This window comes from Saimiri boliviensis, chromosome X, assembly GCF_048565385.1.
Source record: "Saimiri boliviensis isolate mSaiBol1 chromosome X, mSaiBol1.pri, whole genome shotgun sequence".
Lineage (NCBI taxonomy): Eukaryota > Metazoa > Chordata > Mammalia > Primates > Cebidae > Saimiri > Saimiri boliviensis.
The window spans coordinates 60590098-60606287 of record NC_133470.1 but is presented as its reverse complement, the minus strand read 5'-3'; the positions used below and the strand labels follow the sequence as shown (position 1 = coordinate 60606287).

At 41.1% G+C, this 16190-nt stretch overlaps 1 protein-coding gene across 2 annotated transcripts in view; it reads right to left on the bottom strand.

The window, feature by feature from the left end:
* OGT (O-linked N-acetylglucosamine (GlcNAc) transferase) overlaps window positions 1-13200 on the bottom strand; it is a 42273-nt gene extending 29073 nt beyond the window's left edge. The window contains exons 1-4 of one of the 2 annotated variants that reach the window (XM_003943099.4): window positions 12929-13200; window positions 9940-10120; window positions 8212-8455; window positions 1245-1313 (exon numbers count right to left, since the gene is read on the bottom strand). In XM_003943099.4, the coding sequence (XP_003943148.1) occupies window positions 1245-1313; window positions 8212-8455; window positions 9940-10120; window positions 12929-12965 (531 nt within the window). In that variant the 5' untranslated portion in view covers window positions 12966-13200. The remainder of the gene's footprint in view (window positions 1-1244; window positions 1314-8211; window positions 8456-9939; window positions 10121-12928) is intronic. The other variant, XM_003943100.4, reaches the window with a different exon arrangement.
* Window positions 13201-16190: the final 2990 nt, after the last annotated feature.

Genomic DNA, 16190 nt, shown 5'->3' with positions numbered 1-16190 from the left:
GTGAAGTGCAATTCATGTTAGCTGTCCGCTTGGTGGGGTGACAATTAATAGGAGCTTATCATATGTTTGTTCTATAAATTACCAATTAGATTTATCAGCTAAGATTGAAATCAATTACAATTCATTAGCTGGCAACCTACATAAGGTTAATCCAAAATGTCAGCAGAATTTATGAGCTATGCACTTCAAACTAGTGCCTTTTATAACATTAGATGGTGCTGAAAAGCCTTCTCCCTCCCTGGATGAAGCAGTCAAACAGACAGCTACGCTGCGCATACACTCCACGCATTAGCATGCGCGTGGGGCTCAGAGCAACAGGTGGGAGTTTCAGAAGCATTCTGGTTTCTCCCCACTCCTCACCCCTGCAGCGCGGTTGCGTAAGGTGGCTTGTAACAAGACAACTGCATTTATAAATTTAATTTTAAATTATACCAAAAGCTTTAATTAACCCAACCTGGTGTTCAAATTCATTATTTGGAAACACAGAATGCTAAAAGCCACCTTTCCACTTTGGCAAGTTTTCTTTCGATCAGTCCATTTCCCAAACAAACCAGCTTTGTCCTTCTGACCTTTTTTTTAAGGGGTTGGGGTGGGAAGGAATAAAAGAAGGAAATGAGGAAGAAAAGAAGGTAGACAACTAGGATTGGAAAAGAGGAAAAAGGAACTTGGGAAGGGAGTGGGGACAAGAAGGGACAGGATGTTCCAATTATTAATTTGCAATCATTTTAACAGCCTTTCTTCCACTGTAAAAAGGGTGAGGAAGATGAAGGGAGGAAGGTTAAATAAGAATTTTAAATGCCAGTATTACAGGGTAACATTTGGATGAAATTCTTCTCCACTTACAAGCCACAAAGGACTTAGAAGAGCAGCATTTTCAATGGCACCTGCATCATATAGGAGTCTTGAGCCAAATCACAGGCGCTCTGCTTGTCACCAGCAGGCAAGCCTCAGATTTGAAGGAATGTTATTTATTCCCACATAAGATCATGACGGAGCCCATTGTTATAAAGATGGTCTAGCTCAGCAGAAAGGCTCCAAAATGTTCAGGTTCTTGCTTTACCCCAGATTTAGAACAGATATGCCATAGCCTGGCCCTGCTCTAGTCTGAGGCGATTCATGCCGTCAGTTTTCCTCAGTTTCAAAGGACTGTTTTGTGAAGATAGCTCAATGAAGAGTTGAAGACTTGGCAAAAAGTACAAGTTTTCGTAACACTGATGTTTAAATGTGTTCTATCAAACACCTACCTTGGCTTCTTCCAAGCGACCCAGGGCTTTGAGCAGGTTCCCCAGGTCACTGCGAACACAGTACAAATCCTAGAAACCCAGAGACACTCTGTCATTAATTATATCTTCTTTATCAATTAAAAATATCTTGAAATCACTTTTAAGCATCTAGCTCTCTGCCACTTTATTCTATCAACTAAAGATACTGCCTGACAAACTTCGGTGCAGGACCACAACTCCTTATCCACAATTCCAAATTCCAAAAAATTCTAAAAACTCATTTGAGGGTTAAACCTGACCTTAAGTGACATGAAACTATTTATAGAATTGAGTTATCTCACTTACTATGAAAATGCCTATCTTTTGCTGCAGAAATATAAATGTGTTTTACTAGAAGATACTGCTCCAGACCTGTCTGGGTGTTTTAATATATGGCATTATCTTTCTAAAATCTAAAAATTCTGAATTTTAAAATGCATTTGGCCCCATTAATTTCACATAAAAGACTACGGGACCTTACTAGAGCTTTTCTCCTCCCCAAATGTCAGTCATGCTAAAAATATATATCAGGCCGGGCATGGTGGCTCACGCCTGTAATCCCAGCACTTTGGGAGGCCGAGGCATGAGTATCACCTGAGGTCAGGAGTTTGAGACCAACCTGGCCAACATGGTGAAACCCCGTCTCTACTAAAAATGTAAAATTAGCTGGACATGGTGGTGTGCACCTGTAATCCCGGCTACTTGGGAGGCTGAAGCAGGAGAATCAGTTGAACCCAGGAGGCAGAGACTGCAGTGAGCAGAGATTGTGCCACTGTACTCCAGCCTGGGCAACAGAGAGAGACTCTGTCTCAAAAAAAAAAAAAGAAAGAAAGAAAGAAATATATATATATATATATCTCAAATATTTGTCCAACTATGATATTCAAGGTTATGATGAATCACTCCTGTATCAAGGACCTAAAATTTTCCAGAGTGGAAAAAAACATATTTAGCAAATGACTACCTATGAGCAAACCTACCCTTAGGATGACAGGCACATTTAGAAACCCTGACTTCATTTCACTATCCGGCAAAAGGATTACCATCCAACCAAAGCCTCAATCCTGGCACCTGCCACTAGATTACTCATTAGTATTAAGTGCCATTAGAGTTGAGTGGGTGAATAATGAAAGCAGTTGACTCTGCTTTTTATTAGCAGCTCAATTGTGCTGCCAGTCATCTGACTCACCAGTCCGTTCATCAGGATGAGACACTCATCAGAACAGAGAGCTTAAATTTTTATTTGCCCCATTTTGCCACTGTCAGTCACATCTATCAGTCAACAAGCAGAAACAATGACAACAGGAAGTATGCTAATTATTCCAAACTGTTCCGTGGGTGAAAGAGCCTTAAATTAAGTCCTACAAAGTGAAATTTTGTCAACTATGTCAAAGAATCATCGTACATATGATATGCTCTTTAACTGTATTATGGTTTCCAGAATCAATGGATTAATTCTGATAAACAGCTTTTGTGGTTGTATAGTATCATACATCAGGCGAACCAAAAAGTCTGCCAACAAAGTATAGGCTGCCACACAACAATCTTACAGTCAGTCATACTGGGTCAGCTCCATGATCTCCCTGACTCAGTACTGTCCTTCAAGCAGTGACTGATGTTCTAGAGAGTAAGGTTATCTCCCATCACTTCTAGCACAAAAGGCTAATACTGATCCTCAAAACATCAAAGGTACCATTAATCTTATTTGACTTCTCCTCTAATTAGACTAAGCACTTTTTAACACTATACTCTCAGAAGTAATGAATTACATGATCTTGCTATCTACTTTGTATGGTTATGTTTTTTCTAAACTTAAAGGGTTACCCCTGTTTTGGCAAACCATGACTGCATAATCCCATTCATTCATACAAGCTCCTTCTACTACTTGATAATTGCAGTTATATATGTTTGGACTTTCACCAACTCCTGTGCCTTTTCTAAGCCATAATAATCAAAAGTCTCCAAAAATGACTGTAATGGCTATACGTGGTAGCCAACTGTTGCGCAATTTTATTACCCTCCAGTTTCTATAAACTCTTGGATGGATGTCACTTAAGTCCTGACAGTCTGTCTATCTGTCTATCTGTCTATCTATCTATCTATCTATCTATCTATATTTGGTTGTTATCATCTAGATCCATCACAGCATACTAAATCAAGTTAACACAATGCTCACAGTTAAAAATAGATTATCTTCAAGATTACTATAAGCTAATCAGTAAGGCAGCTTTAGAAAAAGCCAAAATGTCATATTAAATATAACAGTGAAATCCAATTCTCCTGTTTGGGAATCCAAACCTACGTACAAGAACAGCTAATTTCTAGAAAATGCAAGGACACCACCATTCTCCCAAAAGTTCAAAACCTAAGACATCAATTCTACTTCATCTGTCAAATCAAAACGTTTTTGACAATTATATTTCTCAAAGCTAGCCCATTCTATCCATCCCAGGTTAATACATTTCATGCAAACTGTTATTCAATTCAAAAACATGCCTGGAACTGTAGGGAAAAGAAATTAATAGAATCCTTATCATCAAGGGGTTTATAATCTATGTGAAAAGACAAGGCACACACTAAATGCCCACACAGTAGTAAAGAATTTTAAGAGAAATAAATGATGAGCTCATAGGAGAAGTTTAAGCTGGGCCTTGAAGGATGAATAGGGTTTTAATAGACAAAGAAGGAGAGCACAGTATACAAGGGAAAATCATGTGAATAAAAGTAAGGAGATGGAAATGAGTAAGATTCTCCTATAGAACTATTCCTCCTAAGATTGCATCAGTTTCCTGCCTTTGCTCCAGAGCCTCCCACTCCCACCAGCCACAACATCTAGACACATACATACATATGAAGTAAAATCAGGTCGATAAAAACCTACAGTAATTCTCAATTGCCTCTCAAATTAAATTCAAACTCCTCAGCCTCTCTATTCTTTCTAAATCTTCCAATTGACTCTCCTCTACTACATTCACTTCTTGTTACTACTTGACTCACCACTTCAGCCAAGGAAGTCTACTTGCTATTTACCTTCCTACAGAATGCTTAGGTTATAAGCACCCACTCGAGGAAATCTTCTGATTAATACTCTCCAACAATTATCATCCGAGGAGCTTACATCATTTTTTCCTTTATAGGTCAGATCCTGTCTTACATTATCACCCGCAACTTCCCACACAACACATCTCCCCAGTTCTAACAAAGCACTGCCCGCACAGTAAGTACTCAGGTATTTAAATGTGACATTTGCACCGCAACCTTAACAAAAAGCAAAACAGAGAATAGAAATGTATGGTTTTCTACAGTGCAGCTGTATAAGTGAGGCTCAGCAGTAATAAATAACATGACAGGAACACACACGACGGCCAGGATGCCAGCAGCTCTCAGTTCTGCGCATCCACAATGAAAGCACAAGCAACAGTTCAATGACCTATAGATTCAGAAACAGACCTGTTTAAAACAACTCAGGGTTACAGCCATTATACAAAGGACAATTTTATATATAATCTGTAAAAGGAATTGCCAGATATAGGCAACTCTAGTGAGTCATCATGTAAAAGAACATGTGCTGCCACTGCAAGGTGCTATCTGCAATAGCACCTTCAAATACAACAGAATGGCCGGGCACAGTGGTTCACGCCTGTCATCCCAACACTCTGGGAGGCTGAGGCAGGTGGATCACCTGAGGTCAGGAATTCAAGACCAGTCTGGCCAACATGGCGAAACCCGGTCTCTACTAAAAATATAAAAAATTAGCCAGGCGTGGAGGCAGGCACCTGTGATCCCAGCTTCTTGGGAGGCTGAGGCAGGAGAATCGTTTGAACCCAGGAGGCGGAGGTTGCAGTGAGCCAAGATCGCACCACTCGCACTCCAGCCTGGGTGACAAGAGCGGAACTCCATTTCAAAAATAAAATAAAATAAAATAAGACAGACTAAAATCTTAGCAAAATTATGAAATCACCCAACATCATAGAATTCAGAAGGTAAAAAATGAGATAGCTGTCTCAAAAATTATTCCTATAATCAAGTCACAGAGAACAACTTCTAAACTGACATATCTATTAACTTAAAAAGATAAACGCTGTTATCCTAGCTACTCAGGAGGCTGAGGCAGGAGAATTGCCTGAACCCAGGAGGCGGAGGTTGCGATGAGCCAAGATCGCGCCATTGCACTCCACCCTGGGTAACAAGAGCGAAACTCCGTCTCAAAAAAAAGATAAACGCTGTTGAAAACAGTTACCAAAGTTACCAAGGACATTACCTTAACATTCTACTCTTTCACTGCTGCAAAACCAAAATAACCTGAGCTTCTTTAACCATTTTTCATAGAATGCCAACTACATCTGTGATTTAGGCTCACAATGTACTAATAATACATTTAAGCACTGTCAACAAGAACATAAGGAACAGACTCATGATTCTATCAGTACTGAATTGACAATGGGCATTTGACAGTAAGTTTAAATCTAATTAAAACTTTAGATATCCTGAAATAAATTAAAATATGATCACTATGGCACATTTAGTTGAAATCAAGGGAGTTTGCACAATCCCATTTTCATTCTTATTGGTAAAAACAGTAATAAATAAGTAAAGAAGCACCTTCCACTGGAAGAAACAGAACCAGGTGAGAACAAATGGCCATTCAATGCATTTAAGAGGTAATCCCATGATTTATATTAGTGCTATCTCACTTCCTTAGTAGGGTACAACAATAAGCTTCCTGTTAAGAGCAAGTTAGATATTAAATGGACATGGTTCCATCTCTCACTTTAGTTTTCCTTCTCAACATACTCCTACTGCTTGGTATACTATCAGTAGCAACGACTGCTCTGCTACACACACAGGCCACTGAAAACCTGACCCAAGGGCATCAGTTAAAGATGGTAAGGACCACAGCTGTGTAAGAGGGTATGCAATCAACAAGAGTAGAATCAACCTGATTAATAAAGGGAAAGAACTTACTGTGACAACTGGGTAGAGGTGAGCCCTGAGCCCTGGGAAAAATAGGCTCCAAGGCCCAGTGGTAACACATACTGGGCTCCCTAAAACTTTATGTGGGTAACTAGCTAGATCAGTACTGCAATAAAACTTAGAAAAAGTCACTCAAATTTATATATACACACACTGAGTATCTCTGAAAAGACAGACAAGAAATTAGTTTCATTTGCTACCTCCAAGAGTGCTAACTGGAGGTATTCACTGTATTCATTCAAAAACCAATACATGCTGGGTACAGTGGCACGTGCCTGTAGTCCCAGCTACTCGGGAGGCTGAGATGGGAGGATCGCTATCGTGCGTTATGCCAATCGGGTGTCCACACTAAGTCTGGCATCAATATGGTGACCTCCTGGGAGTGGGGGACCACCAGGTTGCCTAAGGAGGGGTGAACCAGCCCAGGTCGGAAACAGAGCAAGTCAAAACTTCGTGCTGATCAGCAGTAGGATTGCACCTGTGAATAGCCACTGCACTCCAGCCTGGGCAACATAGCGAGACACCATCTTTTAAAATGTATATATATACACATTTAGAAATGTGTGTAGTGAAACACACCAGTAGTCCCAGCTACTCTGGAGGCTGAGGCAGGAGGACTGCTTGAACCCAGGAGTTTGAGTACAGCTTGGGCAACATAGCAAGACCCCATCTCTTAAAAAAAAATTTTTAAAGCTATGGATTTTTTAAAAAGGACATGTCTAAACTCTCAAAATTAACTTTAAAAAAACTGTTAATATATGTCATCATGAAAAGTGACTTGGATCTTTGAGCAAAGTACTAAGTTTAGTTTCAGTTTCTTAACTAACAAAATGGAGATTAAGGGACAGCAGGATATGATCAATGGTTTTTGAATTGTGCTCCAGGGCTGCTTTGATGGGTGGGTGCCCTCCAGGCATATCATCTCACTTTTATTTATTTTAACTTCAACATTTGCTTTGAAGATATTCACACTCAGCTTTTAATGTCTATTAATAACTTCATTACTAACTTTGTGATCCCAAGAAAGCCACATAACTTGAGTCTGTTTTTTTTTAAAAATTGGTAAAATTAGAAATATCATCTATGTTTAAGAATTATGAGGATTAACTAAGACCAATATTCGAAGCTGTCAATAGAGTGTCTGACCACACAGACTTTCAGTAAATGGTAGCTAAAATAAACTATTAACCATTTCCAGGTTGGTTACAAAACTGAATGTTGACAATGTAACTTGGGAACTTTTTCTAGATTTCTATAATTCCACTATCACTTACCTCTTAAGTTTACATCTACTTTCTCTAACTACATCAAAAGTTCTGAGGGAAAGTCTTATGTTTTTGTATCTTTCGGAGATCCTAAACACAGTATGAACTTAAGGTCTGCCAGCTGGGCCTCACTTGTTCCCAGAACACATCTGCAACTTAGACAAAAAAAATTTTTAAACTAATCGAAAGCCCAGTGTAAGTAGTATCATCTAAATTCTATCACTTCTAATTACATTGAAAGAAAAGAGACTAAGATATTGAGGAAGAAATTTTGTAGCCTAGTTTTCACATCACTAATCCATATATTGGCATCTTGTTTTAAACCATTTTATATTACAGATTTTACAGATTAAGACCCATTAGCCACTATTCCTTGAAAATCAATTAACCTGCAAACACTTATCAGAATTTATCCAAAGTTAACCACAACAGAAAAGTCATGTGCCCTGTACTTTATAGGTGTTATTTTAAAATTGATGTAGTTTCTTGAAATAAGAATTTTTATGTTTTTTAATATAACTTGCTAAATAAAGCAAATATTTTAGCACAACACAGACCAGCTAAAAGCAATTTCACCATTTTAAGGACATAAACATTTCTAAGCTTTTGACTTTATTACATGCAAAAACCTACTTTAGTGTCTGAAATATCACACTATGTTTCTTTCTGGGTTTCTAGGAAGGGAAAATAACCATTAAAATTTTACTCACAGGATTGTACTGAAGAGCAGAGACGTAAGCTTGTACTGCCCCTTCCATGTCACCCGCTGCTACCAAGGCGGCTGCCAGGTTAATATAACCATCGATGAAATCAGGTTTGAGACGCAATGCATGTCGATAATGCTCAATTGCCTCCTGCAACTGCCCTCTTTCCTTGTACACATTCCCCAAATTCGAATAGGCTTCTGCCAGAAGAGGGTTCTGTTTAATTGCCAGAGTGCTAAAGTGAGCAGATCTGGAAAAGGCGAGAAGTGTTAATGCATGGGTATGCATGTTACAGAAAAGAAGGTATGGCCCATATGCAACTCAAACAGTTGGAGATCTGTGCTACTGCTCATTATATAATACCTTATATTTTAACTAGTGCATAGCAGGAAAAACTTGGGAAATCAAAAATTTTCGAAAGTAGAGGTATTCTAGATTTCAAAATGGAAAGCTTTTTCTTACAAAATAAAATTACTGGCCAGGTGCAGTGCCTCACACCTGTAATCCCAGCACTTTGGAAGGCTAAGGCAGGAGGATAACATCAGGTCAGGAGTTTGAGACCAGCCTGGCCAAGATGGTTAACCGAGTCTCTACTAAAAATACAAAAAATTAGCCAGGCGTGATGGCAGGCGCCTGTAATCTCAGCTACTCGGGAGGCTGAGGCAGGAGAATCACTTGAACCTGGGAGACAGAGGTTGCAGTGACCCAAGATCATGCCACTGCACTCTAGCCTGGGTGACATGAGTGAAACTCCATCTCAAAAAAAATTTTTTTAATTCTAACTAGAGTCTTGTTACAAAACTACCATATTGGCCAGGCGCAGTGGTTCATGCCTGTGATCCCAGTACTTCGGGAGGCCAAGGCAAGCAGATCACCTGAGGTCGGGAGTTCAAGACCAGCCTGACCAATATGGAGAAACCCCTTCACTAGCAAAAAAAAAAAAAAAAAAAAAATTAGCCAGGTGTGCTGGCACGCGCCTATAATCCAGCTACTTGGGGGCTGAGGCAGGAGAATCACTTGAACCCAGGAGGTGGAGGTTGCAGTTGCGGTGAGCCAAGATCCTACCATTGAGCTCCAGCCTGGACAACAAGAGCGAAACTCTGTCTCAAAACAAACAAAAAAACAAAAAAAAAAAACTACCACATTGGAAATCATGATCATTAAGATCAGAAATGAAAAGCTATGTGAATGAGTCTCATTTTCCATTTAAGATTTAATGATGCACATCTTTAAATGACAGCTTATAAAAAGGACAGGAACACAAGTTCTTCCCTTTCAATTAATTCAACTGAAATAAGTTAAAAGCAACACACCATAACAACTTAACAACTGCATTTGCAACTTCAGGTATGCATCTCCTGCCACAGCACACGTAACCATCACTTCTGAGCATTTCAGTCCCTCAAACTAACAGGCCTCATGAAAGGGAGACTGGATGCTCAGATATACATTGACAGTAATTTATTACCTGAACAGAGTCTGGAATGCAGCAGACCCAGGTAGAAAAATCTAGAAAAGGTCCCTAGTCACACTGATAATATAACCACCACCACAAAAGGAAGGAGAAAAACTGGCAGCTGGGCATGTCACAAGTGGGCAAGAGAGCAGATGTGCGTTGGCGGCTCAGTTGAAACCCGGTACTGGAAAAATTTCAAGTTCAAATATTTAAGTATCATTTTTCAAGCTCAGCACCCAGAGGCAGCAATCACCAGCAGGTACCCCCACATCTCCTACCTGTCCAGCCTTCGACACTGGAAGTGTATAGATGAAAGTAATAAAAGCACACCAGTATTGTCTGGCTCTTGTCTCCAGAGCTGCATGCAGTGTCTCTCAGCTGCCTCAAAATCTCCTGCCTGATATTCTCGATGTGCCAACTCAGCTAACCCTTGGAAGGAAAGCATACGTTTCGTTGGTTCTGGAGAATCATCAAAACATTTGAGGGAAGGAGGGGGGAAAACAAAAAGTTAGAAATGCAAACAAAAAAATGTAAAAATATGGTATATTTAACTTAAAAATGAAAATGCTTGAAACTATGTAAAGCACTAGAGTGTTCCGCACGTTATTTATATCTCCAAGTTAACATCAAGTGCAGAATTGGTATTTTTAGAATTCACCCATTAATACTTTCTTTCTCAAACTAGAAAGGAATATTTACTTCCATATAAGATTATATTTTAGACCAAAAATACTTTGTACTTTTAAAGCATAAATCGTAGGTAGCATCTAACGATTCACTGAACATTATTCCTCATACCTTAGTTAACATAAACAAAATATTAAACATGTGATTTGCAAGGTCACAAAGATTTAATAAGATCAGAATTTAACATACTGGGAAACTTAATATTTTGTGCCATACTTCAGGTTGAATTTGTGGAAGTGGAGTACTGGTAATAATCTATCTCTTAACCTTAATCTCAGTCAGGACACCAGATACGTTAACTCTTTAAATTATATCAATGTGTTTGTAAATTTCACAATTTAATTCTTTAAAAGGACAATGTAGAAATGAGCCTGAGGGAAAAAACCGAAAAGTCAAAGTGCTATTTTTAAAACAGCTGATAAACAAGATGTTTGTCATTTGTCAAGAGCCAAAATATTTAAAGGGGTCATCAAACATTTCAAATAAAGACCCAAGATTATACTGCTCCTCTACCATCCCAAACTCACAAGGGGACTAAATTGGCTAAATCTCACCCACGTTGGTTTAGCACTAACATTTTCCAAAGAGCTCTGGTACAGACTAAAGGATTAAGACATTGCAAACAAGCCTATATAAACAAGGCAGTTTACCTGCAACTGCAATGGTCAAAACATTTGAGGGGGGTGGGGGGAAATGGAAGCTAAAATATAAGATATTTGATAAAGCGCAAAAGAATGAATAAAAGCACTTTGCTGCAAGTGACTTAATCCAGATACATAAAGATCTTTGAAGGATAGAACTAAAGCCCATAGAGGGAAAACAACTGCGTGTCACTAGTGAAAATACTTAAACTGGGAATTCGACTATAGCACTTCACTAGCTCGTTGGAATGGGAAACCATGGACTAATTATTTAATTCTACCAAGGTTAAAGTGATGAGTTCAAATTTGAGCCCAGCTCCCCAATCATTAGAGCTGATGAGTGTTCTGGATACTGAGGAAAGCAAAGTAAATTTCCTGACAGAATGCACAGCTGACCACCAACACAAAGAGCATTGAGACCTGCAATCCAGATGTGGGAAGTTTTCTCTAATAGCAACTATAAAATTACATTTTAGCTAAGTCTCTAGAACTTCCTAGCTCCTTATTTTCACATTGTCACTTTTCAATGCCGCTTATCTGGTATTTTAACATTTGAAACAATTTCCTCAAATAAAATAACACATTAAAAAGGGCAAGCCTAGTACAGAATCCAGTACAGAATCTTAAACCTTTGAAAATCACTGGGGAGGAGAGCACGGACTAATTATTAATCCCACTCCCTACAATTACGGATAAGACACAATTGACGATTCACCTACTACTTACAGCACAACGTCCACAAACAGTAACTAAAACCCTCGACACAGCTCAACTGAGAAACCACCAAAAAAATAACCTCGCGGGAAACCTTAGAAGCGCAGCCCAATTCCCCACCCCCTTCCGCCCCAAATCGCCTCAATATGGAAAGGCAGCTGAAGGACACTCCTATAATTTGGTTGTTTGCATTTTTTTAGTACCAAATGCTCGCGACTGATTTGTCTAAAAGGGCAACCGCCTGGTACTTGTGCAGCTACACTCCAGTTGCTTTACAAACTCTTCAAGCAGGAATGGAAACTTAAAAAAATATACATCCTGTGAATAAAGAGATACTGGGCTGAAGAATGGGGATGGCAGACCCAGAGGCGGCGGCGGAGGAATACATCGAGAAAGTAACACAAAGCGAGAATTGGGCGGGCAGGGTGGTCAACGCCAAAGCAGCAGCATTGGGGTGGTTTCTCCCCCAAGGATAGGAAGTGAACAGTAGGACTGGCAACCTCGCGAAAGGAAGGGTGTGGTTCCCCGCGGACAGGGTGGGAAATCCAGGCTGGGGGCAGCGGTGGGTTTGGGCGATGGCAAAGGAAACCCCTGGAAATTTCCAATCTAAACCGGGACTGCTCAACCGAAAGAACACCAGAAAGGCACTGCCTAGCGGGAGGCTGCTCAATGTCCCCTCTTCTCGAGGTGACTTGTGGCACCATCGACGAGCTTCTGCTAGTCCTCGGGTGATGGAAAGTGAGGATATGATTACATCGGAACGGCACCCCCGCCCTAGATTGGCACAGAAGGAGCAAATCTGGCTAAGGGGAAAAGGGTGGAGGGGGAGGTGGAGGGAAAAAAGGAGAAGTGATGAGCTGGATGGAGAAAACGGCTGCAAAGGAGTCAAAGGGCAGGGGTTCCTATGCAATCCATTCCACGACATTCTAAGCGCGCACGTGTGATAGAAGCGCCAGGAGAGAGTGGAAAGCTAGAACATTTACGAAATAAAAACAAAGCAAAAAAGAGAGCAAAAAGCAAGCAAGGGAGGAGGAGGAAATGTTCGGGGAGCGGACGACAGCTGAAAACCCGATCTGATCAGATGCCAGTAGATCACGAAAAGCTGAGCAATGAATGTCATTGATGTAATGGGGATGGTTAGAGGGAAGGGAGGGAGTGATTCAAGGTAGAGGACGGCGCGAGACCCCAAAGGGGCATCTGCCAAGGTAGAACGGGACACCGGTACCTGTGCTGTCGGCCACGTTGCCCACGGAAGACGCCATCTGGAGCTTCTCGAGGGAGAGCAAAAAAGAGGTAATTGGTTCTGCTGCCGCCACTACCGGCAAGAACGTATTTGGAGGTAGTAGTACAAGGGCAGCAGCTGTAGCAGCGCTCTGGAGGGCTTGAGCGGCGGCAGCAGTTACAGGCTTCGAACCCTAGGAACGCTAGTTGGCCATCTACCTAGCACGATCTTGAAATGGCGGCGACGGCTCCTCGCCCGAAACAACACGGGCCGGAACTACTTTCTGTTACAATCAAGTGCCCGCGCGGAGGTAGACGGCAACAAACGCCGCCAACAAAATGACTTCAAGCTGCAAAGTCGAGATCGCATGTAGTCCTCCGCGCAGCGCCCGTTGCGACAAACACCACGGTGGAGACGGCGCATGCGAGCAGCCCTGTCAACCTGACTCTGGGTTAGGGCACTCTCCGGAGCGGGAGCGGCCAAGTTTCTTAAGAGTGTAGCGGAAGGGTAAAAACAAACACAGAAACGGGACGGATACACTTTTCCCACAGCGGTAAAGAAGAGTCTGGTACTTAGCAGGTGGTGTCGTTTTAAACATAAATGCCAAAGGCGTCTAAAAAAGTTTCATCAACTTTATTCGTACAAAAACGGATGGTTACCAGTTTCGCGGATCAATTGAGCCAATCAGTTCAGAAGATTGCATCGCAAAGACAGCTTTTCAAAAGGAGACAGAGGGTTCCGATTTGAGCTCGTCTTCATTGTAACTTGGCCATCGATTTCAGCACTTTGATGAAAAAGAGTGATGCTTTCACAGGGCCAATTGAATGCCGACATCTCCAATGTTTTGCCGTATAGCCCGAAATTTCAAAATCGTTTTGGTATTTAGGAGACTCCTGCCCACGGTGACAGGGCAAATGCTTAATAACTCAGGGGCGTGCCGGGCGTTTGCACTCAGAAGGCAGCTATAAAAATGTTAAAGGTGATTCATGTTCAACAAAATCCTCGACTCTCCTCCACCAACAAATGATTTGTGACTTCATTTCCACCAACTAGCTCTGCAAATTGTCCCAATCGGCGATTCCACTGAGCTCAAGGCAGACCAACAATGACAAATGAATTCATTTGCCATCTGCCTAAACCACACGTCTAGATTGAGTCATGAATTGCCTCCACTTCCTTGAACAAATCGGTTCTTATGATCCTCCTGCAGTTTCAAGTCCACTGTTCAGACATTTCGTCACACTAGCATTTATACCTCATCTTTTGTTCTAGAAACGATTTAAGATAGCTTGCCACATTAGCAAGAAATTATAACAAGCCACTGGAGGCTACAAGTTGGATCTCTGAGAGCTTTCTTATTTCAAAAAGTCCTTGATCTAAGAAAGCAGGTCAACGAATTTCTTCAAAAAGTTTTTGCTACCTAGCCCCTTCACATTATTTTAAAAAACTAAATTCTCAAGTTCTGCTTAAGTTTCTTCAAAACAGTCGACAATTATGGAAATGAGCACAGAGAAAATTTGTAATGCTAATTTCTTCCACCCCATAATCAAGAGTCACATCATACAGTGAAAAAGAAAAAGATCGCTACACAAACTCTCCTGAAAATTGGGCACCAACCTCTTGTAATTTAACTGGCAAACCCCTCCCCCAACACACACACCCACTACAAGTTCCCCATCTGTGATAAATAAACTCAGCTTTTCAACTTTTAGAAGAGAGTTCCCAGGTTTCACCGGCAGATGTTTAGGCCTTGCTGATGAGTGGATGTTAGCTAATTAAAACTCTTCCTGTTGTTAAATGCAGGTCATTTTCCTACTTGTTCAGCCAGTAAGTAACATTTACTAGATTCTCTATGTGCAAGATACTGTAGCCGGTGGGGGGTACACAAAAATGAACAAAACAAATCCTCCTCTCAAGGAACCTGAAGTCTAGTTAGGTAGACACGAAAAGGCACTAGAGAGCAATACAGAAGACTATTATTTAGATGATAAAATATGTTACTGTCTATGAATATCTAGAGAGGAAACAGGTCAGGTTGCAGGGGGTGACGAAGAAGGCTTGATCTGGACATTGAAGGAAGTGCTTGTGTGGTTTTTTTTTGTTTTTGTTTTTGTTTTTGCTGTTGTTAACATTGATGTCGGGTTTTTTCTTTTATGTGCAATTTTAAATTTAGAATCAACTGTAATTAAATCAGCTGAGTCTTCAACTCCAATCCCAAACTCTGCCACCCTAATAACACCATTGATGTTGCATTAGTTTGCTCCTGCTGTCTAACAAAGTATCACAAATACAGCGGCTCAAAACAACACACATTTCGCAGCAGTAGCGCCAGGGCTGGACGAGACCCGTGTTGGTGGCTGCTGCCGCGCTGCTGCTGGAAAAAAAAATGGCTCCAAAGGTTAAATGAAGCCGAAGAAATACATAGGTGCCCTGGCACAGGCTCTCGAGGAGTGTGGGGCTAATATTCCAGAGAGAAACTGGTCCGCTGGATGAAGTAACCAGTCACAAAGACTAATGAAAATTGATCTTAAAACCTTCCAGAAATCTTGTAACCTGAATAAAAGTTAAGAAAAAACTGATTTCGCGGTAGTACAACAACCATCACTACACACAGTGAATTTGGAAAAGATGATTTCTTATTTGGTAGCTGATACGGCAACCTGTGATATCAACAGTGAAAGATGAAAAAGGTAAAAAAGATGAAAAAAGAAAACTCAAACGGTGAAAGCCTAATGAGTACATTGAAAAGGCAGCTCTCTGCAAAACAAAAGCAGAACAACAAGGGGAGCACACCCTCTGGGAGTTCTGCCAGATGAGGATACTTTTTCTCTTCTCAGCACCAACAGTCTTTAAAGATATGAGAGCTCAAAGACCAATAAGGTCCGCTTCCGTCCACAGTCCTCACTAGAGTCCTCTCCTTGCCTTGTTGACCTACAAACTGAAGAGAGGCATATCAAAACGGAGATGACACCATGAGACTCAAAGCCTTGCTTCATTCTTCCAATCCAGGTCCGACAGGGATTTTCACTATCTTCAGCCTGAAGCGTTACAAAGAACAGAATAGTCAATTAAAGAGTTCAGGCCGGGCGCGGTGGCTCACGCCTGGTATCCCAACACTTTGGGCGGCTGAGGCGGGCAGATCACGAGTCAGGAGTTCGAGACCTGCATGGCCAACATGGCGAAACCCCGGCTCTACTAAAAATACAAAAAATTAGGCGGACATGGCGGCGCGCATCTGTAATCCCAGCTACTCGAGAGGCTGAGG